Genomic DNA, 25,292 nt, shown 5'->3' with positions numbered 1-25,292 from the left:
TATGTGTAACGTATTTTTCAATCAAATATTTAATTTTAATAGTTATAGTTTAATAAAATATAACCTGTAAACCAGTAGTTCAATTTACAAAAGCGAAACCGTGGGTGGCAAGAATGATATAAGTAATTAATTCAATTACTAAATTTACTCAAATAATAAAGTTAATCTTTTACATTGATCAAAAAAAAAATTCTTTAATTTGATAGTTTTAATAAGTTGCATTTCAATATACAAAGTAGGCATCAAATTCTCGAACTAGACCATAATAAAAATTGTTAGTTTTTGAATTTGAAACTTGTTATGTTTATATTAGAATGAGCTCATCTAGATAAGAAATTACCTAACATTTTAGAAACTTTGCATTGCATAACACAAAAAGTATCTGAGAACAGACTTTTAGACTTTTTTTAAAATTGAACAGGAATTACTAATATCATGGCTTAGCTGTCTCTTTAAATAAATAATTGCTAAAACTTATTAAAAAGTATCAGATAGTTATAATTTAAACAGTCTTGAGGAAGATAACTAATCTGTTAAAAGTTCTATTTTAATAAAATTTTTCTGCTATGGTAGAATCAATAACATGTTTTGGTTAAATAATTTTTTTACACCATTTTTGAAACACTTATATTGATAATTGAAAATTATCCAAAATATATTTATGTCAGGCTTGTCCCACACTTAGCCTACTTAGGTTAGTTTTATATATATTTTTAATATCTGGCTAACTCAGACTAGTTAAGTGTTTTTTTTATGAAAAACTCCAGCTAATTTTGAGATATTTTGAAAAATTTAGGCTAGTTTTAAATGAACTGTGGTTTATTCAGTTATATTTTAATACTTTATATTTACAAGGTTACCATAAAACCTTGAGTTTAAAAATAATTTAAATTTGATAATTTCAGCAAAAAAAAAACCTAATTTTTAACTTAAATCATTAAAATTTTTGAATTTTCAACTAGCTAAACATTTAAAATAAAGAAGTTATTGTTATATACAAAAAAATATGTTTTGGATTATTTACAGGGTCGCCAGACACTCAGGATGTTTTGAATTTTTTTTACTCAGTATAGTTTTAAGATTTTTAAAAAATCTCTATGCAGTTTTTTGTTGATTTTAAATGAGATTTGGTTGCAGTAATTTGTTATTTTATTACAATTTTTATTATAAAACTAGACTTTTATTAATTTTAAAAAGTAAAAAAAAGAGTTTGAAAAAACTCGGAATGACTCAGGACAGTTTTTGGTCACTCAAGACAGTTTTTTTGACTCATAGACAGGCAACCCAGTATTTGGAGTTTTATAGTAGTAGTATGTTCAATACTTTATTAATGTTTAAATGGTTTTTTTACCTAAGTTTTGATTTAATACTTGAACATTCAAAAGCAATTTTAAAAATCATAAAGCTTATGGCAACCCTGTAGTTAACTTATGTTCTTATTTTTTTAAGTTTTACAGTGTTGATTATTTAATGAAACTTTTCTGTGTCCAGCTCTGCATTATACCACAAAGTTGTTTTGGAATTCTTTTTGTGAACACTATTTATGAAAGCATATATGTAAAGTCCTACTGCAGTGGTTTAAAAATAATGATAAATGTGTATAATTATTCAGGCTGATAAATTTATATATGTATATATATTAATAAAACACTAAGATTTCAAATACATTTGTTTCACTGTTCTGTAAAACAGAACGGGTCTTCAAATTGTTTATTGTAATAATATCTTAAAACATAAGTCAAAGTGTAAATGAAATTAAGCAAAAACTTAAACGATTGTTACGTCACTAAATAAATCATTAAACAAGACACACTAAGTTTGCACAAATGCTTAAAATTATTAAAGCTTAAAAAATTTTTACAATTACTAAAAAGTTCATTTGTTTATTTAAAACTAGATTTGATTCTAATTTTGAGATCTTGTGTTTTTCCATAGTGCAGCCATGTTTTAAATTGAGTTTGTTTTTTGTTCATGCTAAAATTTCCCAGATAATGCTAAAATCTTTATTTCTATCCTTCAAATCCCAGGTATATTTTGAAAGTGTAGTTTTTAGTCTGCATTTACTGTTGTTAAAAAAAATTATGCCTGTGTACCTACATTTAAAGATAAACCTGATGAGCCAACATAACACTTACTTATATCTGATGTCATCACTATCGCTCTATAGATAACATTCCTTAATAAAAAATTGCCATCCACCATGCATTTATCTCTGCAGTTGCATTGCTTTTGTTCCTCTGCCTTATCTCTAACATTTTGGGATTATGAGACTTTACAGTAACCTCTTTTTGTTACGCATTTTAGAATTCTAAAATATTCAAAAAAAAATTTTAGTATTTTTTATTATTGCACAAATTAGGTTTATTTTATATTTTTAATGTAAAATATGTTTTTAAATCCAAACTCACTTCACTATATCTTTAGACTTTGTAAACTTATGTTCCTTGACTAATTGATAAACATTTAGTCATACCTCAGTATATAATAAATTTTGTTAACAGTAAGAGATCAAATAAAAGTTCTAAAAGAAGTATGACTGTGTTAAATAATGAAAGTAATAAGAAATAATGAGAGTTTAAAACACAAAGAAATGATACAGCACTCTTGCCCTATAAATGAATAAACATCTAAAAAAGAAATCTAATGAAACTTCCTAGCAAAAAGTAACAGTGATACTTAAAAAATATAGAGTTTACACTTAACACAAATGCTTAATTATAAATTGAACTTACTAAGTAGATTAGTCTATAAATGTTAAGTATCAAATAAATCACATAAAATTAAAGATAAAATCTACTTTTTTTTAAATTAGTAAAATTTTTCTAAAAGTATTATTATTTTATATAAATTTAAATCCTTATTTTCAATATATGTATAGTTTTATCTTTTGTTTTCATATTTATAAACAAATTAAACAAATATTTAAAAATTGAGATAGTCCTAAGTCTGCTTTCAACTAGAAGCAATATCAAAAAACAGCCATTATAGTAAGTATATTTTGTACCTCTTGTATCTTTACGATCTCCTTGTATCTTTACGCAATTTTTCTGTGGACACAATGTGGTAAATAAGCGAGAGGTTACTGTATCTGGCTCTTCATGTTTGGCATGCAGAGTACAATATTTTCAACAGTTTTCCATTGAAAACTTTATGGTACATTGAACCAAAGTTTTGGCTAACAATTTTCAGGAACCGTTTACCGATTTCTGTCTCTACCTACAAACAAAATGGTGGCATGAAATACAGGACATTTTCCTTTTGGTCTTTTTATTGGTTATATTTCAAATTGTGATTGTGGCCTCCTTTAACTAACGCTTCCTGCAGGGGGGTTTGTGCGCGTCAGGCTAAATCAGTTTTTTTGAAAAAAGTTGGAAAATGTCAGGCTAAATCAGTTTTTTTATTTGAAAACTTAAGAATCTCAGTTTTTCTCAGTTCAAATGCTTGAAAATTTTTGATTAAAAAAAATTGAGAATTCTTTTTAAGATCAAATTGAGATGTGAATTTATTTTTAAATAAAGAGTTAGTTATTAAATTCAAAATCAGTCAGTATTTGTAAAAATAAATGCTTAAAACCTTTTGTTGAATCTCTGAAAATTTATTAAGAACATTCAATACTTTGTTTTGAGTAGATTATATACGTCATAATTATGAAAATTCATAAAAAAAATACAGTTTAAACATTACAGTTTAGTTTAACAACTTAGCTGTTTGTTTGAATTTGTTTACATCGGCTATGTTTTTCAGAGCTTAGTTGGTTGAACTGTTTTAATTTCTAATTTAAAGGATTTATACCAAATATATTTAAGATTAAAACTCTTAGCAGTTTATTCATATATTTTACTATTTGTTTAAAGTTATTGGAGATATTCACAACACTAAAACTTAGCTTTAAGATATAAGTACAAATTTTGTTGAAGTACAAATTTTAGGTACAATTCATTTTTCTATACAAGAACAAAACATTTAAGGTTTTTTTTTAATTAAAGTGTAAGCTTTTTAAATCTGATATGACATCAACAATCACTATATTTATTTAGAGTTTAGGATTTATAATTATGTATCAATTTTAAGTACTAGCCAAAATACTATAATAAATAATTTTTTACTTATTTTAATATTCTTGTAATCATTTCATTTTAAATTTTAATAAAACACGACAATGCACGTTGTTTTATTATAAACCTTCTGTTTATAATGTTTTTACTTAGTGCTTAATTAAATTGAAAAATTGTGTTAAGTAATATATATAAAATTTTTACACTAGTAATAGATAAGATATAACACGTATGTTAAAACTTATCACTGAATTTGTTATGTTAAGAGCATAGGGGAGGGGGGTCAGTCACCTTTTTCACAATTTAGTCTTATTTTATTGAGTTGTAACTGAGCTATGAGTTGCTTTTTGCAGATTTTTAGAGCTCAAAATAGTTTTGAGATAAAGCTGGTTGAAGTCGGAGACTACAATAGTACTAATCAAGACCCCACAATACCTAAAATGACTTCTAAAAGGGATTTTCCTTACTTTGAAAAAATGTCAGGCTAAGTTGGTCTCAGTCAGGCTAAATTAAAAAAATTTCGCGCACGAACCCTGTTCCTGGTAGTGCTGTTTTGCTCTGTTAAAGGAGCTCTCATTCTTAGATATAGTTGTCAACCTTTTGTTGATGGATTCAGGTACTTGGTTGACAACATATCAAGGGTGGTTTGATTTGACATTGACACATGATGCTTGGAAATTTGGTTTTCTGTGTGGTGTATAAGTGTTATTGCAAAGGTTTAGCTCTACATCCAAAAATCAGTTATTACTAGATTGGAATCTATAGTTATTTATAAGTCGAATCTGTGGAACACCTCTCTATATAAATATATATTTATCAGCCTGAATTAATATAAATTTTGTTTAACTTTTTTGTTTATGTTTAACTTTTTATTTGTCTTAATTTAGTAGTTGAGTATAAGTTTATTTTATTTTTATGTGTCCTGTTCAAGTGGCCCAGGTTTTGATGCCTCTATCCAACATTGCACAATATACATAACAATAGTAGTAAAGGTATATTTAAAGAAGCAAAACTCAAAGGACTCGAGTTTTGTGACTATTCACTCATCAGCTTCAAAACAAGTTTAAAATAAAGCACAAAACAAAATCACTAATGAAAGTTTAACATTTTTTGAATAAATAGATTATGACATAATTTTGAAACTATCAAAAATCATGCAAAACGGCTTGTGCAAAAATTAATTTACCAATCAACAATAAAGTAGCAAAAATTCATATAACTTCAGTGAGTAACTATATATTAGGATAGATAATTGAAAGAGATAAAGATAAAATTAAGATTCAAATTAAAATTTAGGTTATTTTAAGATGAAATTAAAACTTGTTAAACTTTAACTTAAGCGACTTTTTTAAAACTTAGAAGCTAAAAATTTAACAAAAACACTTAAAATACACGACAGAATAAAAAAACTACCATTAAAAAGTGCATATAAAACAGTTAAAGACCACAAAGAGAATTTTTTAAAACACCCTAAATGTAGATTGATTAACCCCACTAAATCTGATGTAGGATGTATATGTAAGGTCAAAATCAACCGCATCAACAAAGCTGTGAGTCTGAAATCAAAACTTATGCAGTGGACCAACACAGACCAAGTCTTAAGTTGGTTTATTGAATTGGAGGAACAGAAGTACAGCTTTTTCAAGTTCGATGTGGTCGATTATTATCCTTCTATTAGTGAAGAGTTGGTGAATAAATCACAGAACTTTGCTTATAATTACATTAGCGTACCTGCCAGGACTTCAGTCTGATAAGAAATGCCTGCAAATCGGTACTCTGCAAACAAGGAGCTCTGTGGCGTAAAAAGGGAGTAAATACCACCAACTCACTTTTTGACGTAGCACAGGGATCTTACATGGGCGCAGAACTATGCGAACTTGTTGGACTTTTCTTGATAGACGGGTTAAAAGGTATCTTTGGTTTAAATAGAGTTGGGTTATACAGAGACGATGGTCTAGCTGTATTGCCCAACTCTTCTGGCTTTAAAGTTGAGAAGCTAAAAAACAAACTCATGCCTTCTTTAAATCTATGTGGTTAAGAGTCACTGTGTTTTGAATCTCCACTAATGATAACTGACTTTCTAGATGTGAAGCTCAACTTGAATGATATCTCTTTTATGCCTTACAGGAAACAAAATGCTAAAATTATGTACGTCAACAAACAATCAAGCCACCCTAAAAACATTATTAAACAAATTCCTAACATAATAAATCAACGCCTAAATAAACGATCAAGCAAAGAAAAAAAATTTCTAAAGACTAAAGATGAATATGAAAAAATAATGAAAAAATGCGGATACGACAACAAACTTAAATTTGAAAAACCTGAGCAACAACCTAATAAGCAAAAACACAAAAGAAAAAGAAATGTAATCTGGTACAACCCTCCTTTTAGTAATTCTGTAAAACTAATATTGGAAAAAAAATTATAAATCTAGTCAAAAAATACTTCAATAAACAAAATCCGCTAACAAAAATTTTCAACAAACATAATATGCAAATAAGTTGAATAAATTATTCGTGTACGGCAAATTTAGAGAATATCATTAAGGCACACAACCAAAAAATTTTAAATCAAAACTCAGAAATTCAAAGTCAATGTGGCTGTGCTGGTAGCTGTAAATATAATTAGAAAGGTGGTAATTGCCGTTCAGAGAACATTGTCTACAAGGCCACAGTTAACTCTGGCGTTGAGACGAGGTTCTATGTCGGCTTGTGCTCGACTCAGTTTAGATTCATTTAGAATAAAGCACACTGAACTTTCGAAGTATGTTTGTGGCTTAAAGCGCAGCGGCATTGACTTCGAAATATCCTGGGAAGTTATAAAAAGAGCACAGCCTATAGCCGACAGCAATAGCCCAATATGTAGGCTGTGTCTCAAAGAAGCATCAGCCGTTGTGTATGCACTGAAAGACAAGAGATGCCTAAACAAAAGAAGCGAGTTTGTATCGTCTTGTAGACATATAAAAAAGTAGCTTTTAAAGTTTAACAAGTTTTAATTTCATCTTAAAATAACCTAAATTTCAATTTGCATCTTAATTTTATCTTTATCTCTTTCAATTACCTGTCCTAATATATAGTTAATCACTGAAGTTATATGAATTTTTGCTAGTTTATTGTCGATTGGTAAATTAATTTTTGCACAAGCCGTTTTGCATGATTTTTGATAGTTTCAAAATTATGTCATAATCTATTTATGCAAAAAAATTTAAACTTTCATTAGTGATTTTGTTTTGTGCTTTATTTTAAACTTGTTTTGAAGCTGATGAGTGAATAGTCACAAAACTCGAGTCCTTTGAGTTTTGCATCTTTAAATAAACCTTTTTAATAATAAAGCCCTCAAGGTGGGCTCAGTGTGAAAAATTTAAATTATTAAGTTAAATAACTTAATTTTAACAATAGTAGTATATATAAAACAAAATATACTTAAATTAACTGAGTCAAGTTTCTCTGAGTCCACCAAAAGGGCTGTAATTTATTGCAAAATGTAAACTTTAAAATTAACATTACATATGTTTTATAAAGCTAAATGCTTTAATCCTCAAATGTTTAAGTCAATGAGGAAAATTTTGTACATAGTAAACAATTTAATTTCAATTTTATTTTGAATAAAGAAAACTTTTTTATGGTTTTTTTGTCTTTATATTTAATAACATATTAAAACTGGTAAACATTTTTTAAATGGTTGAAAAATAAAAACAGACTGATTAGTCATCTATTTAAAATATTTTTTTACTATAAAATATTGCACACTAAAATATATTTTGTGCACACTGAAGTCCTCGTTGTTCAATTTTTTAGTCTTTTTACAGGGTTGCTATACATTCAGACTACCAAGCTTAACTCTGCTAGTTTGAATTTTTAATATAAACTAAGACTGATTAGGCTTGTTTGAACTTTTTCACAAAACTCAGATTAGTTTTGACAATTTTCATAAATCTTAGGCTTTTTTTTTACTTGAAATCTTTTTTTTAAGTATTGATTTATTGTATTAGTTAAGTCTTGTTATTTAGGTATTTTGTATATTCAAGCTTAATCAACAGTATTAACTTTAGTTTTTTTCTCATATTGTTAATATTTTTTATTTTAATAAACTCAACGTAGATTGATGTAACTCATGCTGGTTTTTTATCACCTAGGCTAGGTTTGTTGCCTCAAGAAGTTTTTACCCTGTTATATGCCTTATTAAATTTACAATGTAATCAAAATCGTCAAATTTAATAGTTGACTTATAAAAATTGTTTAGTTTTTTTTTCTATGGCTGTCTCTTTTAAAGTAATGATACTTCATAACATAAAAATAATTCACAGCAAAGTGTATATAAAATCAAAACTTGTTTTTTTATAAAGTTAAGCTTTTTTTTTTAATTCAGTGTTTTAATGATGCTCAAATAGACTCTACTAAAACTGGTTCTTTTTTTTTTTCTCAACCTTTGCTTAACTTTAATTGTTTTAATAACAACAGTACTTTTTAAAACTAATTATTATAAAACAAGTATGTGAAATAACATATATTTTTGTCTCAATTTTCAAAGATTTGATAAGTAATGTGTATATTTAATTACAAACCATAAAAATTTCCTAAACAATTTTTGTAGATTCTATGTGAGCAGCAAAATAATTTATTTTTGTTATAATGATAGTGATTGTTAAAAACCTTACTTTTATATACTTGTTTAACTAATTCAAGATTTTTCAATTAAACATAACTACTACTTAATTGTGTAATGATTCTCTGACTGTCATAATTTTTTTTTTATAATTCATTAACAACAATTAAGTTGTAAAAATACCGTTTATATTAAAAGTAACCAAGTAAAGTTTTTCATTTTTCATAGTTTTTAAACTTTTTGTGTAGTTTTTTATCATAAATATTTTAAATCCTTTTATAATTTAATAAGTTATTTTTTGTTATAATATGCCTACATATTCTAAAACTAAATTGTAAAGTAGTCAAAAGCTTCAACTTTCTTATTACTTTATATTCAAAGCAGTAGTTATAAGCTACTAGTAAATTCATATAACTTTCACTTAACTTTAAGTCCCAAGTTTCAGTTTTTTTAAGTCTCAAGTTTTATTTTAAAAGTTTGAAATATTTTCAAGCCATAAGTAGGTTTAATAGAACTATAATAAGAATTGATAAAAAACATTATTAATTTATAACACTGGATTGCCATTCGCACAAGCTCGCTTGAACATTTTGAAAAAATCTGAAAAGTTTGGATGTTACGACTAAATTTAAGACTTATTATTTTACTTAAATCTTTTTTTTAATTGTGTGTTTATTTGTGTTTTGTTATTACATGGTGTAGTTAGATATTTTAGCTTGGTTAGCTTTTTTTTAAAGTTTTTGATGATATTAATCATCCACATTCAATTTTATCATAAGCTCAGGCTGACTCAGGATAACTTGATGTAATTAAGGGCTAGCTTTTTTCTCCACTGGCAGCCTTAAAATAAAATATTTAATATTTTATGCATTTAAATTTTTTAGATAATTTATTTTTAGTAAATTATACAAGTTTTAGATTTATGGAAAGTTCGTATATTTCATTATAATTAGATATATTTACTCAATAAAATTACTAGATAAAATAGTAAAACATTTTAAATATAAATCTTTTGTCCATAATGAAAAGTAAATACTTGAGTACAAATATATATGAAAGTTTATGTTTTATTTTTAACTTAAGTACTTTTAAAGATTCTCGTTTTAATAACTTTTGATAGTTCATTTAGTTTTGTAAATTTAGAATAAATTTGAATTAAATTAAATACTAGTCTACATTTACCAAAATAAGAAAATTATTATTTTTAATGATATGCAAGCAAAAAGTTTGTTTCAAAGCTTTTTTTCGATAAAGCCTTAGTTTTAAAGACAACCTTTAAATTTAAACATTTTTTGTTTTTCATTATGACTTGAAAAGTTTATTTTTATAGCTATTACCAGAGTTTTTGTTTTTTTATTATTTTATTAGTTTGATTTTTTTAGAATTAAAGTTATAAATACAATTAAATAGTTATTCTGATATGTAAAAATAAATAATTTAAATACTATTATAAGAAGGTTTTTGAACGTATTTATATACCATTTGCAACTTAATATCAATAGATTATTCATTTTGTTTTATATTTTATTACACAAACTAAAGATATTTTTATTAATAGAATGTTAATAATTTTGTTATTCCATTTAATGGTATTTGCGTATTTAAATAAGGTCGCTCTTCCTCAATCAATATTGATTCCAGGCTGTAGAGTTTGCTTTGCTTACATCGTTTCAAAACTTTAAAATTTTGAACTATGTCAGAGTTTTGACAGAGTGTGCAAATAAAAAGATGTTCAAATATTGCGCTGTTTTTATCTGTTCCGCAGTGGTCTGTAATTCGTTGGAATATTTGCCGTGATGTTTCTCCAATGTAAGAGATGCTCTGATCTGCAGAGCAAGTGTATTTATAAATAACATTTGCGTCAAATACTTCCGAGCATTTACTTTTGTTGCTAAAGGAGTCAGAAACTTTTTTGCTGGTGTAGGCCGGTTTAATATTAGTGTTGTGCTTTTGAAATATGGATGCTATTTGTATTTGAAATCTTATTGAACAAGTACCTACATAAACTTTTGTGAAATAAGAGTAGTTTATTGATTGAGGAAGAGCTACCTTATTTAAATACGCAAATACCATTAAATGGAAAAACAAAATTATTTACAATCTATTTTTAAACATATCTTTATTTTTACTTGCTAAATCTCTAAATTTTGAATTTAATCATACGTCATAATTTAAAGTTATTTTTTAAAGCTAATCACTTACCAAAAAATTTTTCAAATTTCGTTTAAAATTTATCACTTGACAATGAAACTCGTTTAGTTTTGAAAAGCTTTGTGTAATAAAATATAAAACAAAATGAATAATCTTTTGATATTAAGTTGCAAATGGTATATAAATAATTTGAAGTTTTTAAAATGCAAAAAAAAATGTTCAAAATATAATTATAAACTTAATTATATTTGTATAACTGTAAAATATTTTTTTGTTTGTTTTATACTGTTGGATTAAAACTGTCAGTTTTCATACATCTTAATAATTTTAAATCCACATAGCTAATACAATCTACTTTTAATGTAAGTACAAATTTAAAATTAAAGCTTGTTTTTATTTTTCACATTGTTTTAAGAAAATTTTAACTAAAGTTATAACTTGAGAGTTTTTCTTTGTTTACTTATACTTTCAAGAAATTGATAACTTTCATTTTTTTAGTCTTATTAGTTATTAAAGAACATAAAGGATGTCAAAAGACAACAATGTCTTAAATACAAAAAACCTGTCAGGTGGCGTAAAAAGAAAGCTTTCAACTTTGTATCAAAACTTGGTAGACAATAAGAAAATCACGAAAAGTGACATGTTTTTAAATTTGAGCAAAGTAAATGCATCAAAATTAATGGACAAAAATTATTCAACTGATAACAATCGTTTTCAAAAACAAAGTTAGTTTCTGTTTTTTTTATCTTTTATAGGTTGATATATTTTTTATATTAAGTAACTTAATGTATTCAAAAACACCAAGAATTATTTTTATCATATAACATCGGTAAATTAAAAAAATAAACAAATGTTTTAACCTTGGTGCAATAAAGACTTAATTATATCTAGCAGTGTTTATAAAAATAATTAAAACTCTGTACAACAGCAAGGATTAAAAATAATTCTTTACTTAATAAGTTCTTATTAATGTATTAATTTTATTTTAACTACAGTTTTTCTTGTTTAATTAATGGTATATAGTAATTTAAATTGTTTTAAAACTTAACAAAAATTATTAAGAATTAAAGATTAAAATCATTAATATCAATTTCGACCCAAATAGTTTTTATTTAAGAGATCTTCAATGATTAAAATAGCTTATATACATATTACTGTGCTGTGCACATTGATAAACGTTAATGCCCACCAAAAATAATGTTATGCTGTGACTTTTGAAAGTTATTTGATTTAAACAGACTTATTTTTGAAATCTATATTTTTTATGTAAAGTTATTAGAAATTCTATTTTACTATTTCAATACTTTAGTTTTTTCATTCTGTTTTGCTTATTATTTTTTAAATATATCTTCAATTTATTTGTTCTATAACTTTTTTCTGAATATTTAAGCAACTGATAATAACTTATATATAATAATATAAGTGTGAAACATTGTTTTGTTTATAATAAACTTGAAAAATATAATATTATTACTACTACTAATTGGATCTTTACTACCAAATATTTTTAACTTGGTTACTTTAATTTTTATAAATTTAAAAATACTTATGGTTTTATATTATGTAATGGATTTGCACATTTATAACATAGACTGTATGTGTTATTTTATTTGAAATAATTTTCTTACAATATGTATACTTAAAGAGTATGAAGAATTATATAAATAGACTTTTGAAACTAAACTATTTTAGGCGACGTTCCTTCAGAATACATCGAATTAATTCGAGTTATTAAATCAAACAAATTACTACTATGCAAAGAAAAAGAAATCCAAATAAACACGTTTACCATTGGCAATGTAAAACCTCAAAATGTTGCAACCTTCCACCAACTTTCAAGTGTGTTTCACCTACCTGATCTTGCCAATATGACTTCAGACTACATCCAGCGTTGTTTCGCAATCGTTGCTGAAACCAAAAATTTCCTGGAGCTGGATTTTAGAATTATAAATAAAATTTTATCGAGCTCAAAGTTAAACATTTCTTCGGAAGTGGAAATATTTAAGGCTGCAGACGCTTGGCTTAGGCGCAAAATTTTTAATGGAAACATTGCTGAAAGCCTGTTTTTACAAGTACGCTTCCCATTGCTATCCGATCATGTTATAGAGAGTCTTTTTGATAAACGTCCAGGTTTACGAAGCGCTTCTTCTTTTCACGAACACAAACAGTGTCTTATGATCATGCAGGAAATTCTCAAAAACAAAGACGAATTCTATAAAAACAAACCCATCAAGTTTTACAGAAATAGGTATTGTAACAGCAGCAAGTTTGATTTGTTGTTTTTTGCTGATAACGAAGCATCCGGTGAAGCAAACAAACGTGTGTACCAAACTAGTGCAGAAAACCTTCAAAACTATAGAGTACTTCTTCAAACTAAAGAAAATATTTATGATGCTTTTTGTTTGAAAGGTGAAGTTTACCTTTTGTTTTCTCGTCCAGTAAACGATGGTTGTAAAATATCTTCATTTATGAAATTTTCACCAATTTCCAGAATTTGGGAAACATTAACATTGGACAAATTTTGTGACCGTAAAATTACAGGTTATTGTGTGTGCACTTTCATGGATAGCATATTTATAATGGGTGGATTTTTTAACGATGACCAATATAATGGCACTAAGTATTGTTGTGAATTTAATGTAAAAACTAAGAAGTGGAGACGAATTGCAAACATGAACCAAATAAGAATAAACGCCGACTCAGTAGTTTTTGAAGGCAGAATCGTCGTGTCTGGCGGAACAGCAGAATTAGAAGGTTTCGGTCCGAGCAAAGGAACAAACACAATTGAGGCTTACGATCACGTGACTGGTACTTGGTCGTATATGCCAAGCATGGTTCATTCGAGGTACAATCACCAGTTATTTGCAGTAGGCAACAGATTATTCGCAACCGGAGGGAACACCCTTACTTGCGAGGTTTATGACTCTGTTTGCAAGAGATTCACCGCTTTGAAGCTGCCACCAGATTTTGTTTGGCTGGAATTTAACACAAGCTGTTCTTTTTTGATGGGAAGGAAAATTTTTGTGTTCCATACAGCCTGTTATCCAAAAGTGGTTTCTTATCATGTGGACGAGGAGAAATGGTCAGAAGAATCGTTCGAAATTACGAAAGATTTGGAGCCGTACAATTGCATGAAAATACAACAATTTCATGAGTTATAGGAAAAGTGATTGAAATAAATTCTTTCATTTTTATATTTCAAAAAAAATTTGAAATATTAATCATGTTTTTTATTCATCATGACTTTGAAGTAGAATTCGTAATTCTTTTTTATAATTGATACTTATTTCTTTTGGAAATCTATTCTTTTAAGTTCTTTTATTTTCGTTTGTTTCAATAATAAATAAAGTTACTTCATAAGCTTGCATTGAATAATATTTTAATATATAATTAATTTTAATTATGTTCCTTTGTTTAAATAATACATAATAGTTAAATATATATTATAAGAATAAGCTGCAATTAAGTTTTTCGAACAGTTATTAATTTAAGTATTTTGTTTACTGTTCATGATAATTGTTAAAAAATGCTTAATTTATCTATATATTCAGTTATAGGGTTTCTTATTAGTTATTTTAAAGAACACTTGAATTATTATTATTAAGTTTATTGTCCAACGAAGGACCTAGGCATTAAAACCTAAGCCGCTTAAACTGAAAGACACTAACATAAAGAAAAAACAAATTACAGTGATTAAATAAACATAAAAATAAAACTTATACAAGGCAAAAACTAAATAAATTAAAACTTTCACAACAAAATATTCAACAAATCCAAAGTCACCAATCTCCAATTATACGTTCCAAAGCAACAAATCCCTGTAACAAGCATTTCTGTCAAATCTTCAGAAGCTGTCTTCATCTTGAAGAACATTCATCTTAGCTACTACTTGCCACTCGTTATGACGGCAAATTCAGTCAAAAATCACTTCAAAAATTTGGCAGCAACAGTTCACAAATCTAGCTTAGGAATCAACTGAATATCCAATAGTTTCAAAATCTAAAGCACATTAACAACAGCCCTTCCAAAAAATCAAAGTTGAAAAGTACCTAAAATCTATAAGGGGAAGGTGTAGCTTACAGATTAAACTACCAATAAACTACATACCACACACCAAATCAATGGCTAAAGAGATGAACAAAACTAATCACTTATAAATTTTACTGGTAAATATTTTATTTAAATCAAATCTTTTTAAGTTTAATCGAAAATGTTTAAGATTTTTGCACGATACTAGTTCATTTGGAAGTTTGTTCCACATTTTCACAATCCACAAATCATTAAGTTTATCTTTTTAGTTTTTAAGGTTTAAGTGTCTACGACTAAAATAGTATCAGACATTTATAAAAGTCAGACATCATGATATTTAAGAAGTCTCGTGAATTTTATTTACATTTTCTTCGTTTTATAATGTGATGACGAAAACTGATCTTTTTGATATAATTAGAGTTATGTAAAAACATAAAAATTAGTTTTATTATATTATGAAAAAAGAGATTAAAATGATAATCTGTTTGATACAGAAATAAATATTTTGTAAAATACTAGATTACAATTTTTTTAAATATTAACAACAAAAATGTCCAAATCATGTTAACGAAATTAAAACATGTTTTAACTCTACTAACTAAAATGTTTCTAAAAAAAAATCTCGAAAACTAAACTATTAAAAGGACTACTAGTAATATAGTAGGCTAAGCAACTTGTAACTTTTCCAAATAAAAGTTCTGTCTAAACTCAAAATAACTATCAGTAATAACTAAGTTATGATATATAACTTAGTTGCTCCTGAAATTTATTTTTTTTTTCTCTAGTATACAGTATAAGCTACCAATATACCTACCAAAAGTTTTATTAATTCACAATAATATTTTAACTATACAAAAATATATTGCATTACACTCAGTTCTCGCAAATCTACGCACATTGTGTCCGTTTCAAAAGTTCGTAGCTAAAAGAAAGGTAGCAAATGTACCTACTACGTTGACCTTTTTTTTTAATGCATATGATTAAATACAGTTTGGGAACTTTTCCAACTTTTTTTGATTACAAAATCAGTTTTTTATTATAGCTGTACATTTATGTGAAAAGTTTTTTTAATAAAAACAATTTTTTTGTATTCTATAAACATAACCGAAAGTTAAGCGTTCCTACAAAGGCTAACGTTTATCGTTCCTGTGTATGCAGTACTCTGTTTTACGGTGATGAAACATGGACGTTGTCTAGCGTGCAGGAGAAGAAAATCAATACCTTTCACCTACGATGCCTTCGTCGCATCCTTAGAATTGCATGGCAACAAAAATTAACCAACGAGCAAGTTTTGAGACGTACTAATCTTACCACCATGTACTTTACCTTCAGTCAGCGCTGGCTCGGTCATGTTCTGAGAATGGGTGCTGAGCAAATCCTAAAGTCTCTGTTATATGGCGAGTTGGTCGTTGGTAAACGCAACTGAGGTCGTCCAAAAATACGTTTTAAGGACGTATGCAAGCGCGACCTAAAAATCTTGAATTTAAGAACTGATGAGTGAGAATTGCTTGCTAATGACCGCGCCAAACGGAGATCTACTGCACACAAAAGACTGAAAAAAAAGGAAAAAGAATACATTAGAAAATTTAAGAAATAAAGGAGAATTAGAATGCACTTTATTCATTTGTGTTTTTATCTATTGCATCACTGTGCTTTTTTATTCTCTATGCACAACTACGCATAGCCGATCCCGACTGATAGCGGATCTTTTATTTATTATTATATTTTTATACTAAGTTTTTTTCTTCTTTAGCTGTATGTAAGAGATTTATTGAGTCGAAATGAAACTTTATGCCATAAATATTGTGAAAAATTTAATATTGTAATTTGTTTGATTTAAAGCAGGGTTTTATAAAGAGGGCAGTATCGCCCCCTGTAGGTGATTTTAGTAAATCGGGGGCAATAACTAGTAAATTGGGGAAAGGGGGGATTTTAAAACTATGGGCAGTCATAAAATTTTGAAACTTACACTAGATATTCTCGAGTTGCAGATGAAGAGCAAAAAAAAGGTCTTAGGTTTTTATAAATGGTAGTTATTTGAGTAGTCTTTTTTGAAGTGAAAATAGCCTTTTCAATTTGTTTAAAAGGGGCTAGTTGAAAAAAAGTTTGGGAAACTCTGATTTAAAAGAACAAAAGGGAGCTAAGGACACTAAAAAATATCAAAACCATAGAGTTTGAACAATTTTAATATAAAACTTATATATTAAAAAAAATATATTGTAAACGTAATACATAAAAAAATAACAAAAACCACATTTTATAGTTTTATATTTGCATTTAAAAACATTTTAAATACTAACTATTTAAGAAAAAAATTTACAGTCGATAGTTTGTTATTATAATCTTGTTTAATTACGTTGGTTTCTAATGTTTTCTAAAAACTACTTATTTTGATTGTATTTCGTTTATCACAAAGGTAACGTTATTAATGTTAGTTTATAAATTTAGTTATAAGCTATAAAAATCCAATATATAAATAATTTTTTGGTTGCCTACTGGTTTTAGAGCTTATTTAACTTATAGTTTTTTTTTAAGCCACTGTTTATCCTAACTTACTAGACACAAGGTTTACTTTGAAAAAATTATAATCTATCCTTGTTCACACTTAGTCTTTAAAAGTATGCCATACCGGTCAAGTTAAATTTCAAGTGGCGCGGGCCTGCTTTCTTTTAGTTCACATAAGTTTTAATCTGTATGCAAAACTCAAGTTAAACTTTAGTATTTTGGAACTTGTTTAAGCGAAATATTTGTTTAGTCATCTGTAATATCTAAGGCTTAAATCTGTTGAAAACATTTTTTAAAAGTTATTAAAGAAGCTAATATTTTACACATTAAGCAAGTTTTGGCATAAAAATTTAAGGTAAATCTAGAATCTAAATAACTTGTATAAATTATTTAACTCTTATTTTAAATAACTTTTCTCCCTGTTAATGACTTTCTGTGAACTTGGAATGGTTTTATTTTATAGCTTATACCAGTACTACATACACGATTTAAACAATTAAGTATACAGTTTTTAATCATAGATGTTACCAGAAAATATTTTTTGCCTCCAATGTAGTAGAAATTACCTAAAACTAACGGACTAAAAGTTTTATACAACCTTAAAAGTTTTAAAATAGAAGCCTATAAAAAAGTAAAGATTTTTGACTTACATTGCAAGTTATCCTTGTTAGTCGTGTAACAAACAAAATATTTATTAACTAAAACTATTTTCTTAATTACTTGTATTATTGTTCTTTTAATTGAGTAATAATTTTTTTTTTTTTTTTACTTAAAAAACTTTGATAATACAAACATAAATCCTCGCAAATTTCAAAACTTCTGAACATAATTGTACAACGGATCAGAGGAAAATAAATAGCTTTTACATTATGTAACAAATTTATTTTAATTTTACTCTGTTCTGTTGTACATCTCTAATGATAACTATTTTAAATGTATTTAAAATGATCATACAAGTAGATTATTTATTAATTGTTTATGTTAAGAATTTTTCCAAACTTTATTTAAGGTTGTTTATATTGAATCTAAATTACAACGATGAGTTAAAACAATTGTCTGAGCAACTACTTCATGCTTGAACTAATTTTGTTTATTTATTAACCCTTCAGTTTAAATTCGGTTGGCGTATCGCATTTCACTAAAAACAAAAATTTATCTGCTTTAGTAATGATATACTGAATGCATAGTAAGAATTGTATATTATTGTATAATTTTCATAGTTGTAAGATTATAGATTAGTGTAGTAATGTGTGTTTTTTTATTACTTATATAAAAAAATGACAGTTGAACTTTATGCCTTTCTGCAAAAAAAAAAAACAATATAACAACTATTTTCTACTAGATTTATTTTTTTTGGCTCATTAGATCTAAATTTAAGGTTTAAGAACGAATATAATTTTAAAGAGATCATTCTTGTCTTTCAAAAAATTACGATACCATACGCTTTTAGATTTACAACGTTTTTTACAAGTACGAACTATGTTAAATGAAACAGAGTTGTTGTCTATTAAGTCAATAAAAAAACTTAAAGCAGTATATGAGAACTTTCGATTTATTCAGTTAACTAAAATAGGTAAAGCCGTAAAAAATCCACTAGAATGTTTAAACCAAGAAATTAACTCAGCTAATTCTTTTACATTGTTGAAACAAAAACTACTCGAGTATATATATAAATATTTTAGAGAACAAGAGTTTTAACTTGAGAGCCTTACATGGCAAAACATAACTTCATATTTAGAATATATTAATAATACCTCAATAATTGTTCACCGTATATCAATAAAAATTGAGAACTTTTATTGTTCATTTTATAACATAAATTATAACAATTTATATTTATAAAAACTTGCATAGTTTATAATTGTTTGCATATAATAGACCAATGGTCAAACTGTGGTCCATAAAGCAAAGATGTCTGACTCGTGACGTAGTCTTTAGTCAAAAACAACTAATGTAGGTAACTAAGTTCTAACTCTTTTATAAGTTTACAAATATGGTATTTTTCTTGTGAGTAAACTGCTTCTTGTTTTTTTACATTTTGCTTTTATTTATTTCCTTACTATTAATTGTAATTTTTTAAGCTCTTGTCTGCAAAGAAATTTTAGTAAGTATTGAACTTTTCTAACAATAGGCTGCACGACCCCTGCATTAGATCAACAACTTTTTTTTTTTTTAAACTGCTAACACTAAACTTTTTTTTGTTTGTAATATATCCAAAAAAATTAATTAAGATAATAGTTAAGATTTGAATTTACCAATAATTTTTACTACACAAATTTTAAAAATATGGTGTTCGGCAATAAAACTCCAAACTTAAAAAAATTTAGATTATAGAAGCATATACAGTTCTAGGTTAAAAATATCAACTAAATTAAAAAAAAATACCACTTTAAAACTATAGCTAGAAACGAATTGTCCTTTAACAAATATTCAGTATATGAATAAAATGATATAATTGTAATTGAGGTTTACTCAGAATATTACACTATTACCTGCGTTGGTATCCATCTGTTCCTGTCTGACGTCTTTGTCCTTACTGATGGCTCGCGTTATTATTTGTTGGACGGAAAGTTTCTTCGTTTTTGTTTCCTTGTTACGCGCACCGTGATTAGGTGTTTAATATAGTTTTTTTTAATATAAGTTCCTGGTTTAATTAATATAGACAATCTTTAATTGTGAATCAAGTGTAATAATATTTCTAAACTACAATAGGTGAGAGCGCCACACAACTACACAAATAATTCGTAATACTTACAGTTCTCGATAGAAATATCCTTTTGAACCTTGCTCGAAAACGTGTTGAAGCTTCGATAGTTTTGATTTCTTCGTCGCGGAGTCGAAGTTATTTTCGCGCCGCTTGTTTTGAGAGAAAAGCGTTTTCAAACTTCACGTACGAACGGAAAGTATTAAATTGAATAAACCTCAGCAAAAACCGTATAAACCAAAGATATTGAAAAAGTAACATTATTTTTAAAACAACCGCCTATACAAACGCAAAAAAATTACTTTAATTCTCTCGAATAAATAGCTAGAAATTTATTTGATAAGCTTTCTCAAACACTGCTCCCTGTTTTTCACGACAAATTTATTTATTCGAGAGAATTAAAGTAATTTTGTCGTGAAAAACAGTGAGCAGTGTTTGAGAAAGCTTATCAAATAAATTTATTTTTACAAAATATTCATACGCTTTAAAATTATAAAAATGAATTTCTGTTTTAAAAAGATTGTTTCTAAAATTCGTATGCTATCGCTAAAACACTACTGAGTTTCAGTTCTACGCACGTAATCATATGCATTTTTTGTTTCTTTTACCTCTAGACTTTAGGACTTTCTCGACATTATTTAATATATCTAGTAGTAGGTTAGGTTGTCTATAACGTATAGGTAAAAAGCGTGAGAATACCAAATATATGATTAAGGAGATCTTCATTACTCATTTTTAAGTGCGTAGCACTGAAACTCATTGGTGTAGTATTGTAAACTAGGAGTGGGTAATGTTTTTCGTCGGCAAGCCAGATGTGGTTAAAACTAAACTTTGGCGGACCAGAGCATTTCAATTTCATTTAAACGTAGAAAATTACTTAATTATTCTTCAACTCTGACAAAATAAAAATTATGCGGTAATTTTTTCTATATTTAGTCTAAGTTTAAGTCTCCTGAAATTGTACCAAAGACCATTCTTTTTACCTTTTCATATTAACTCCGTAAATACATAAAGTAGGTTTAAAAAATTAGTTTAACCGGTAGTGATCTACCGGATCCAGCTGAATCCGGTCATTTTTGTCTTGGATCCGGATCCGGCCAGATCCTAATTTAAAAAAAAGATCCGGATTCGGTCTGATCCTAAAATTAAAAAAGATATCCGGATTCTAGCTGAAATTTGGCCGGATCCAAATCCAGTTAGTTTAGAAAGTTTTAAAAACAAACTGAGTTATCAGAAGCTTCCTATTGTAATTTACAAATGACATAACGAAAAATTTGAAGACAAAGACATCATATCTTTCTTTAACAGCGCATTGGTTAAATAAAAACTTTAAGTACAAACACCGAGCTTTCCACTGTAAGGAAACAGAAGGTTCTCACACTTGCTTTAATATTAGTGAAAACATAAAGGATATGCTTGAAAATTAAAATTTTAATATGAATCGAATTCGTGTTATTTTGCACGACAATGGATTTAACATGAAGGCTGGTATGTTGTTGTTAGAACCCTCTCCAGCACCCTGTTTCATTCACACGCTTCAACTGATAATTAAAGATTCACTGTTTTCAGAAAATTACATAAGTGTGTTAATAGCCAAGGCCCGTCAAACTGTTGGCCACTTTAATCATTCTTCTACAGCGTGCGAGAAACTAAAAAATCGAGGTCACTTTAGGTTCATCAGTGTCAATGCAAAAAGCCTTGTTACTTGTGCAAGATGTTGAAACAATATAAAACTCAACCTACCCTGTGCTGAAAAGACTAAAAAAGTTAAAAACAAGTGTCCAGAACTACGTGGCAAACAACATTAAACCCAAAAATATTCTTATAGCTGATAAACTGAAATTTGTTAGCCTTCTTAATGGTCTGCTCGAACCTTTTTACACAGTAACGCAGCAGTGTAGTAAAAACAACGCATTGAAGTCAAGTGTAATCCCGCGTGCAGCAGTATTAAAAAAAGTTTAACTTTAAAGCTAGTAGTCCACTAGATCAAAGTTGTACAATCTTAGCAATCTTGGCAGAAAAAAATAGAAGAGGCTTTCGAAAGAAGGTTTTATAATACTAATAGCAGCACACGAATAAACCTTTATGATAACGACTTGTTTTTACTCACAACAGCAATCCATGGTATCGACTTGGTTTTTTCTCTGCTAGTCTCAAACAGAAGGTTGTAAGGCTACTGAAATCAAAAGCAAAAAATTCATAGTTGTCTTGAGATTTGTCAAAGTGGTTAAATTATTCTAGTACCGGCTAATAAACCTATAAATCAACTACCTAAAAATAATGTTCCTTAAAATTTTTGTCGTTCTACTCGACATTTAAATCGGAAGGAAATGCAAACACTCACGAAAGTGAGCAACAATATACAGTTGATAAAGAGATTGAGACAGGTGTTTAGTTGATTTTTTCTAAAAGAAATTTATCTGCTGAAGATGTTAAAAAAGCTAAAGTCATGTTTTGGTATAATTCAAACAGGAAAAAAATCACACATTTTGCCAGTTTTGCAAGAAGGTACCCCTCAGCACTACCATCATCTGTTTATTCTGATTTCTTATTTTCAGAAGCTAGTAAATTGCACAAACAAAAGCGAAATCGATTGCTTCCAAAAACCGGCGAAAAGCTTTTATTTCTTCATCACAACTTAAAAAAACAAGAATAGGTTGTATCTTCATGGCGTTAATATTAGTAAATTTTATTTACTTAATTACTTACTTTTGTATGTGTAAACAGTTGCTAAAGAAGTTATTGTTCATCTTATAGTCCGAACTTTTAAAAATAAAAGTATAATGTAAAGTCTATCATAGAAAAAAGTAATGTTCGTTAATTTTCAAAGCATTGTAGCATTTAATTTCTTTATTTTCACCTCATACAAGGTATAGTATTCAAATTTAGTCGTATAAGTAGCTCAAAATTTAAGCTAAGATACCGTATAAATATTTTTTTTTAAATAATTTTTTTTTTCTAGTGTTCAAATAAAATATTTAGACATCAACAGTGTACTTTTTCATTAAAATGTTTGCATTAAATCATTTTTACTTATAAATGGTATTATGAATTTATTCTTTCAAAAATTTATTTTACAAACTATTTTTCCTCCAGTAGTTGAGATCTCTCTATTTGTTTTCTTAAAACCAAAACTTATAATTATAAATGGTTTTATAATAGTTAAGTTTTATAAGTTTGTTCTCTTTTTAAAATACGTAGAACTTAAAACATTTAGGATCCAAAACAGCGGATCCGGTAGATCACTACTAACAGGCCATATTGAATGCTTGCGGGTCAGATTACGTTTTTTTTTTTTTTTAGTTTTTATTGGAGAATCGTTCATTTTCACTCTGCAGACCGGATCCGAACTCTTAGTTTAACGTAAATCCAAATTTTTGGGTCTATCTTAGTATAAAATAAAAAACTGTGGTAAATAGTACAACCATATCGAAAACATACTGTAAAGCTACTTTAAACGTGTTTTTGTTTAGAAATATTTTCCATCTATGGATGTTCGTGTAAAATCGAAATGTTATCACATACTAGTAAAAATTGTTGATGATTTTAGTAGTTCACTGTTGGTTTTTTTCAAACTCGAGGTTTTTTTTTACCAAAGAGTTACAATAAAAAAGGTTAAAAACTGTTTTGATTTTCTGAGGTATGAAAAGATATTTATTCTTAATTTGAAAATGATAGAAAAAAATAACATTGTTTGTTATAGATTATCCAATACTCCTAAAAACTGTTTAAAATTCTAGGCTTTTTCATCCTTGATAATTACTGAAATCAAGATTATCTGATATTTCTTTTATTTAAGAAATTATCAATGCGAAGTTAAAATTATACGGGTATTTAAATACTAAAGTATATCAATTGTAATTAGAAACTGTTTCATAAACTGCATTTAATTATGTACGAATTTGCCAATAATCTTTATACCACAGGGTTTGAGAATTAATTTATCAGTTTAAATTTTAGGTTACGTAAGTTTAATTAGTTTATAAGTTGTACAAATTGTAGGTAGTTTCACATGAAAGTATTTACATATTTATACTTTCTCTCAATATTCAAGTCTCTTAAATTAAATCGAATTATTAAATTAGCTAGGACGAAAAATAGTTGTACTCAACGTTGTAATAACATGCATTTTTAGCGTCTTATTTAATTATAAAACGATAAATTTTAAATGATAGCATCTACAACTTCTAGGTATTGGTTTTAATTAAAATATAAGATTGAAATACTTGAAACAATTGCTTTTATTTAATTTCTCTGGATTTTACGCCTTTTTTTTCGTTATCATACTTGATAACTACAATCTTTTTTTTTTTACTCTTATTCCATTTCAGTTTTGGAATCAAGAGTTCAAACTTTTAAAAAATTAAGGATTAAGGCCATAGGGGGGGTAGACCATGTTTTTTACAAGTTGATCTTATTTTATAGAGTTTTTACTAAGCTTCAAGATGCTTTTTACCGTTTTTAAAAATTCGAATTAGTTTTTGAGATATGACCGGCCAAAGTCGGGCTGCATAACAGGTTCCTTATGGGGAAGGAAAACTAAAACGGCGAAAAAAGACTAATGCATTCAAAATCTATCTCCTCCTTCATTTTTTAAGCAATCTTCTTCAAACTTTCACAGTCTATTCTTTATACAATAACAAAAAAACGTTATTTGTGACTTTAAGAAATTTCAAGTAAAAATACCTTTTTTTTGTAAAAAAAAAATTTTTTTGATGAAAATTCACTTTTTTTTTTAATTTTTGTCATAAAATTACAAAAAAAAGGTATTTTTACTTGAAATTTTTTAAAGTCACAAATAACGTTTTTTTGTTATTGTATAAAGAATAGACTGTGAAAGTTTGAAGAAGATTGCTTAAAAAATGAAGGAGGAGATAGATTTTGAATGCATTAGTCTTTTTTCGCCGTTTTAGTTTTCCTTCCCCATAAGGAACCTGTTATGCGGCCCGACTTTGGCCGGTCATATCTCAAAAACTAATTCGAATTTTTAAAAACGGTAAAAAGCAACTTGAAGCTTAGTAAAAACTCTATAAAATAAGATCAACTTGTAAAAAACATGGTCTACCCCCCCCTATGGCCTTAATAAATATCAATAGTTCTACAGAATATTTTTTTAACATACATATTTGTTCAAAATATTTTGTATTATATACTAAATACATATATGTAGTTTTATTAAGGTAATCTAACCCACAAATATAATAATGTAATATGTTAAATAATCTTTATAACTCATCAAC

General features: G+C 27.2%; 1 protein-coding gene across 1 annotated transcript; it reads left to right on the top strand.

Moving 5' to 3' along the window:
* The first annotated feature begins 12,682 nt into the window (after nt 1-12,682).
* LOC145838318 (kelch-like protein 40) lies at nt 12,683-13,975 on the top strand. The gene has a single exon (XM_082945888.1). It carries the CDS (start codon nt 12,683-12,685, stop codon nt 13,973-13,975), a length of 1,293 nt encoding a protein of 430 aa, XP_082802014.1.
* The last annotated feature ends 11,317 nt before the right edge of the window (nt 13,976-25,292 follow it).

The sequence above is a fragment of the Thalia democratica genome, chromosome 1 (genome assembly GCF_965202585.1).
Source record: "Thalia democratica chromosome 1, ktThaDemo2.hap1.1, whole genome shotgun sequence".
In the NCBI taxonomy this organism is placed as follows: Eukaryota; Metazoa; Chordata; class Thaliacea; order Salpida; family Salpidae; genus Thalia; species Thalia democratica.
The sequence above is the reverse complement of the archived record's forward strand: the minus strand, read 5'-3'. Positions and strand labels throughout refer to the sequence as shown.

Excerpts from the sequence above, each read along its gene's own strand:
- LOC145838318 (XM_082945888.1), top strand. The coding sequence starts at position 12,683 with ATGACTTCAGACTACATCCAGCGTTGTTTCGCAATCGTTGCTGAAACC.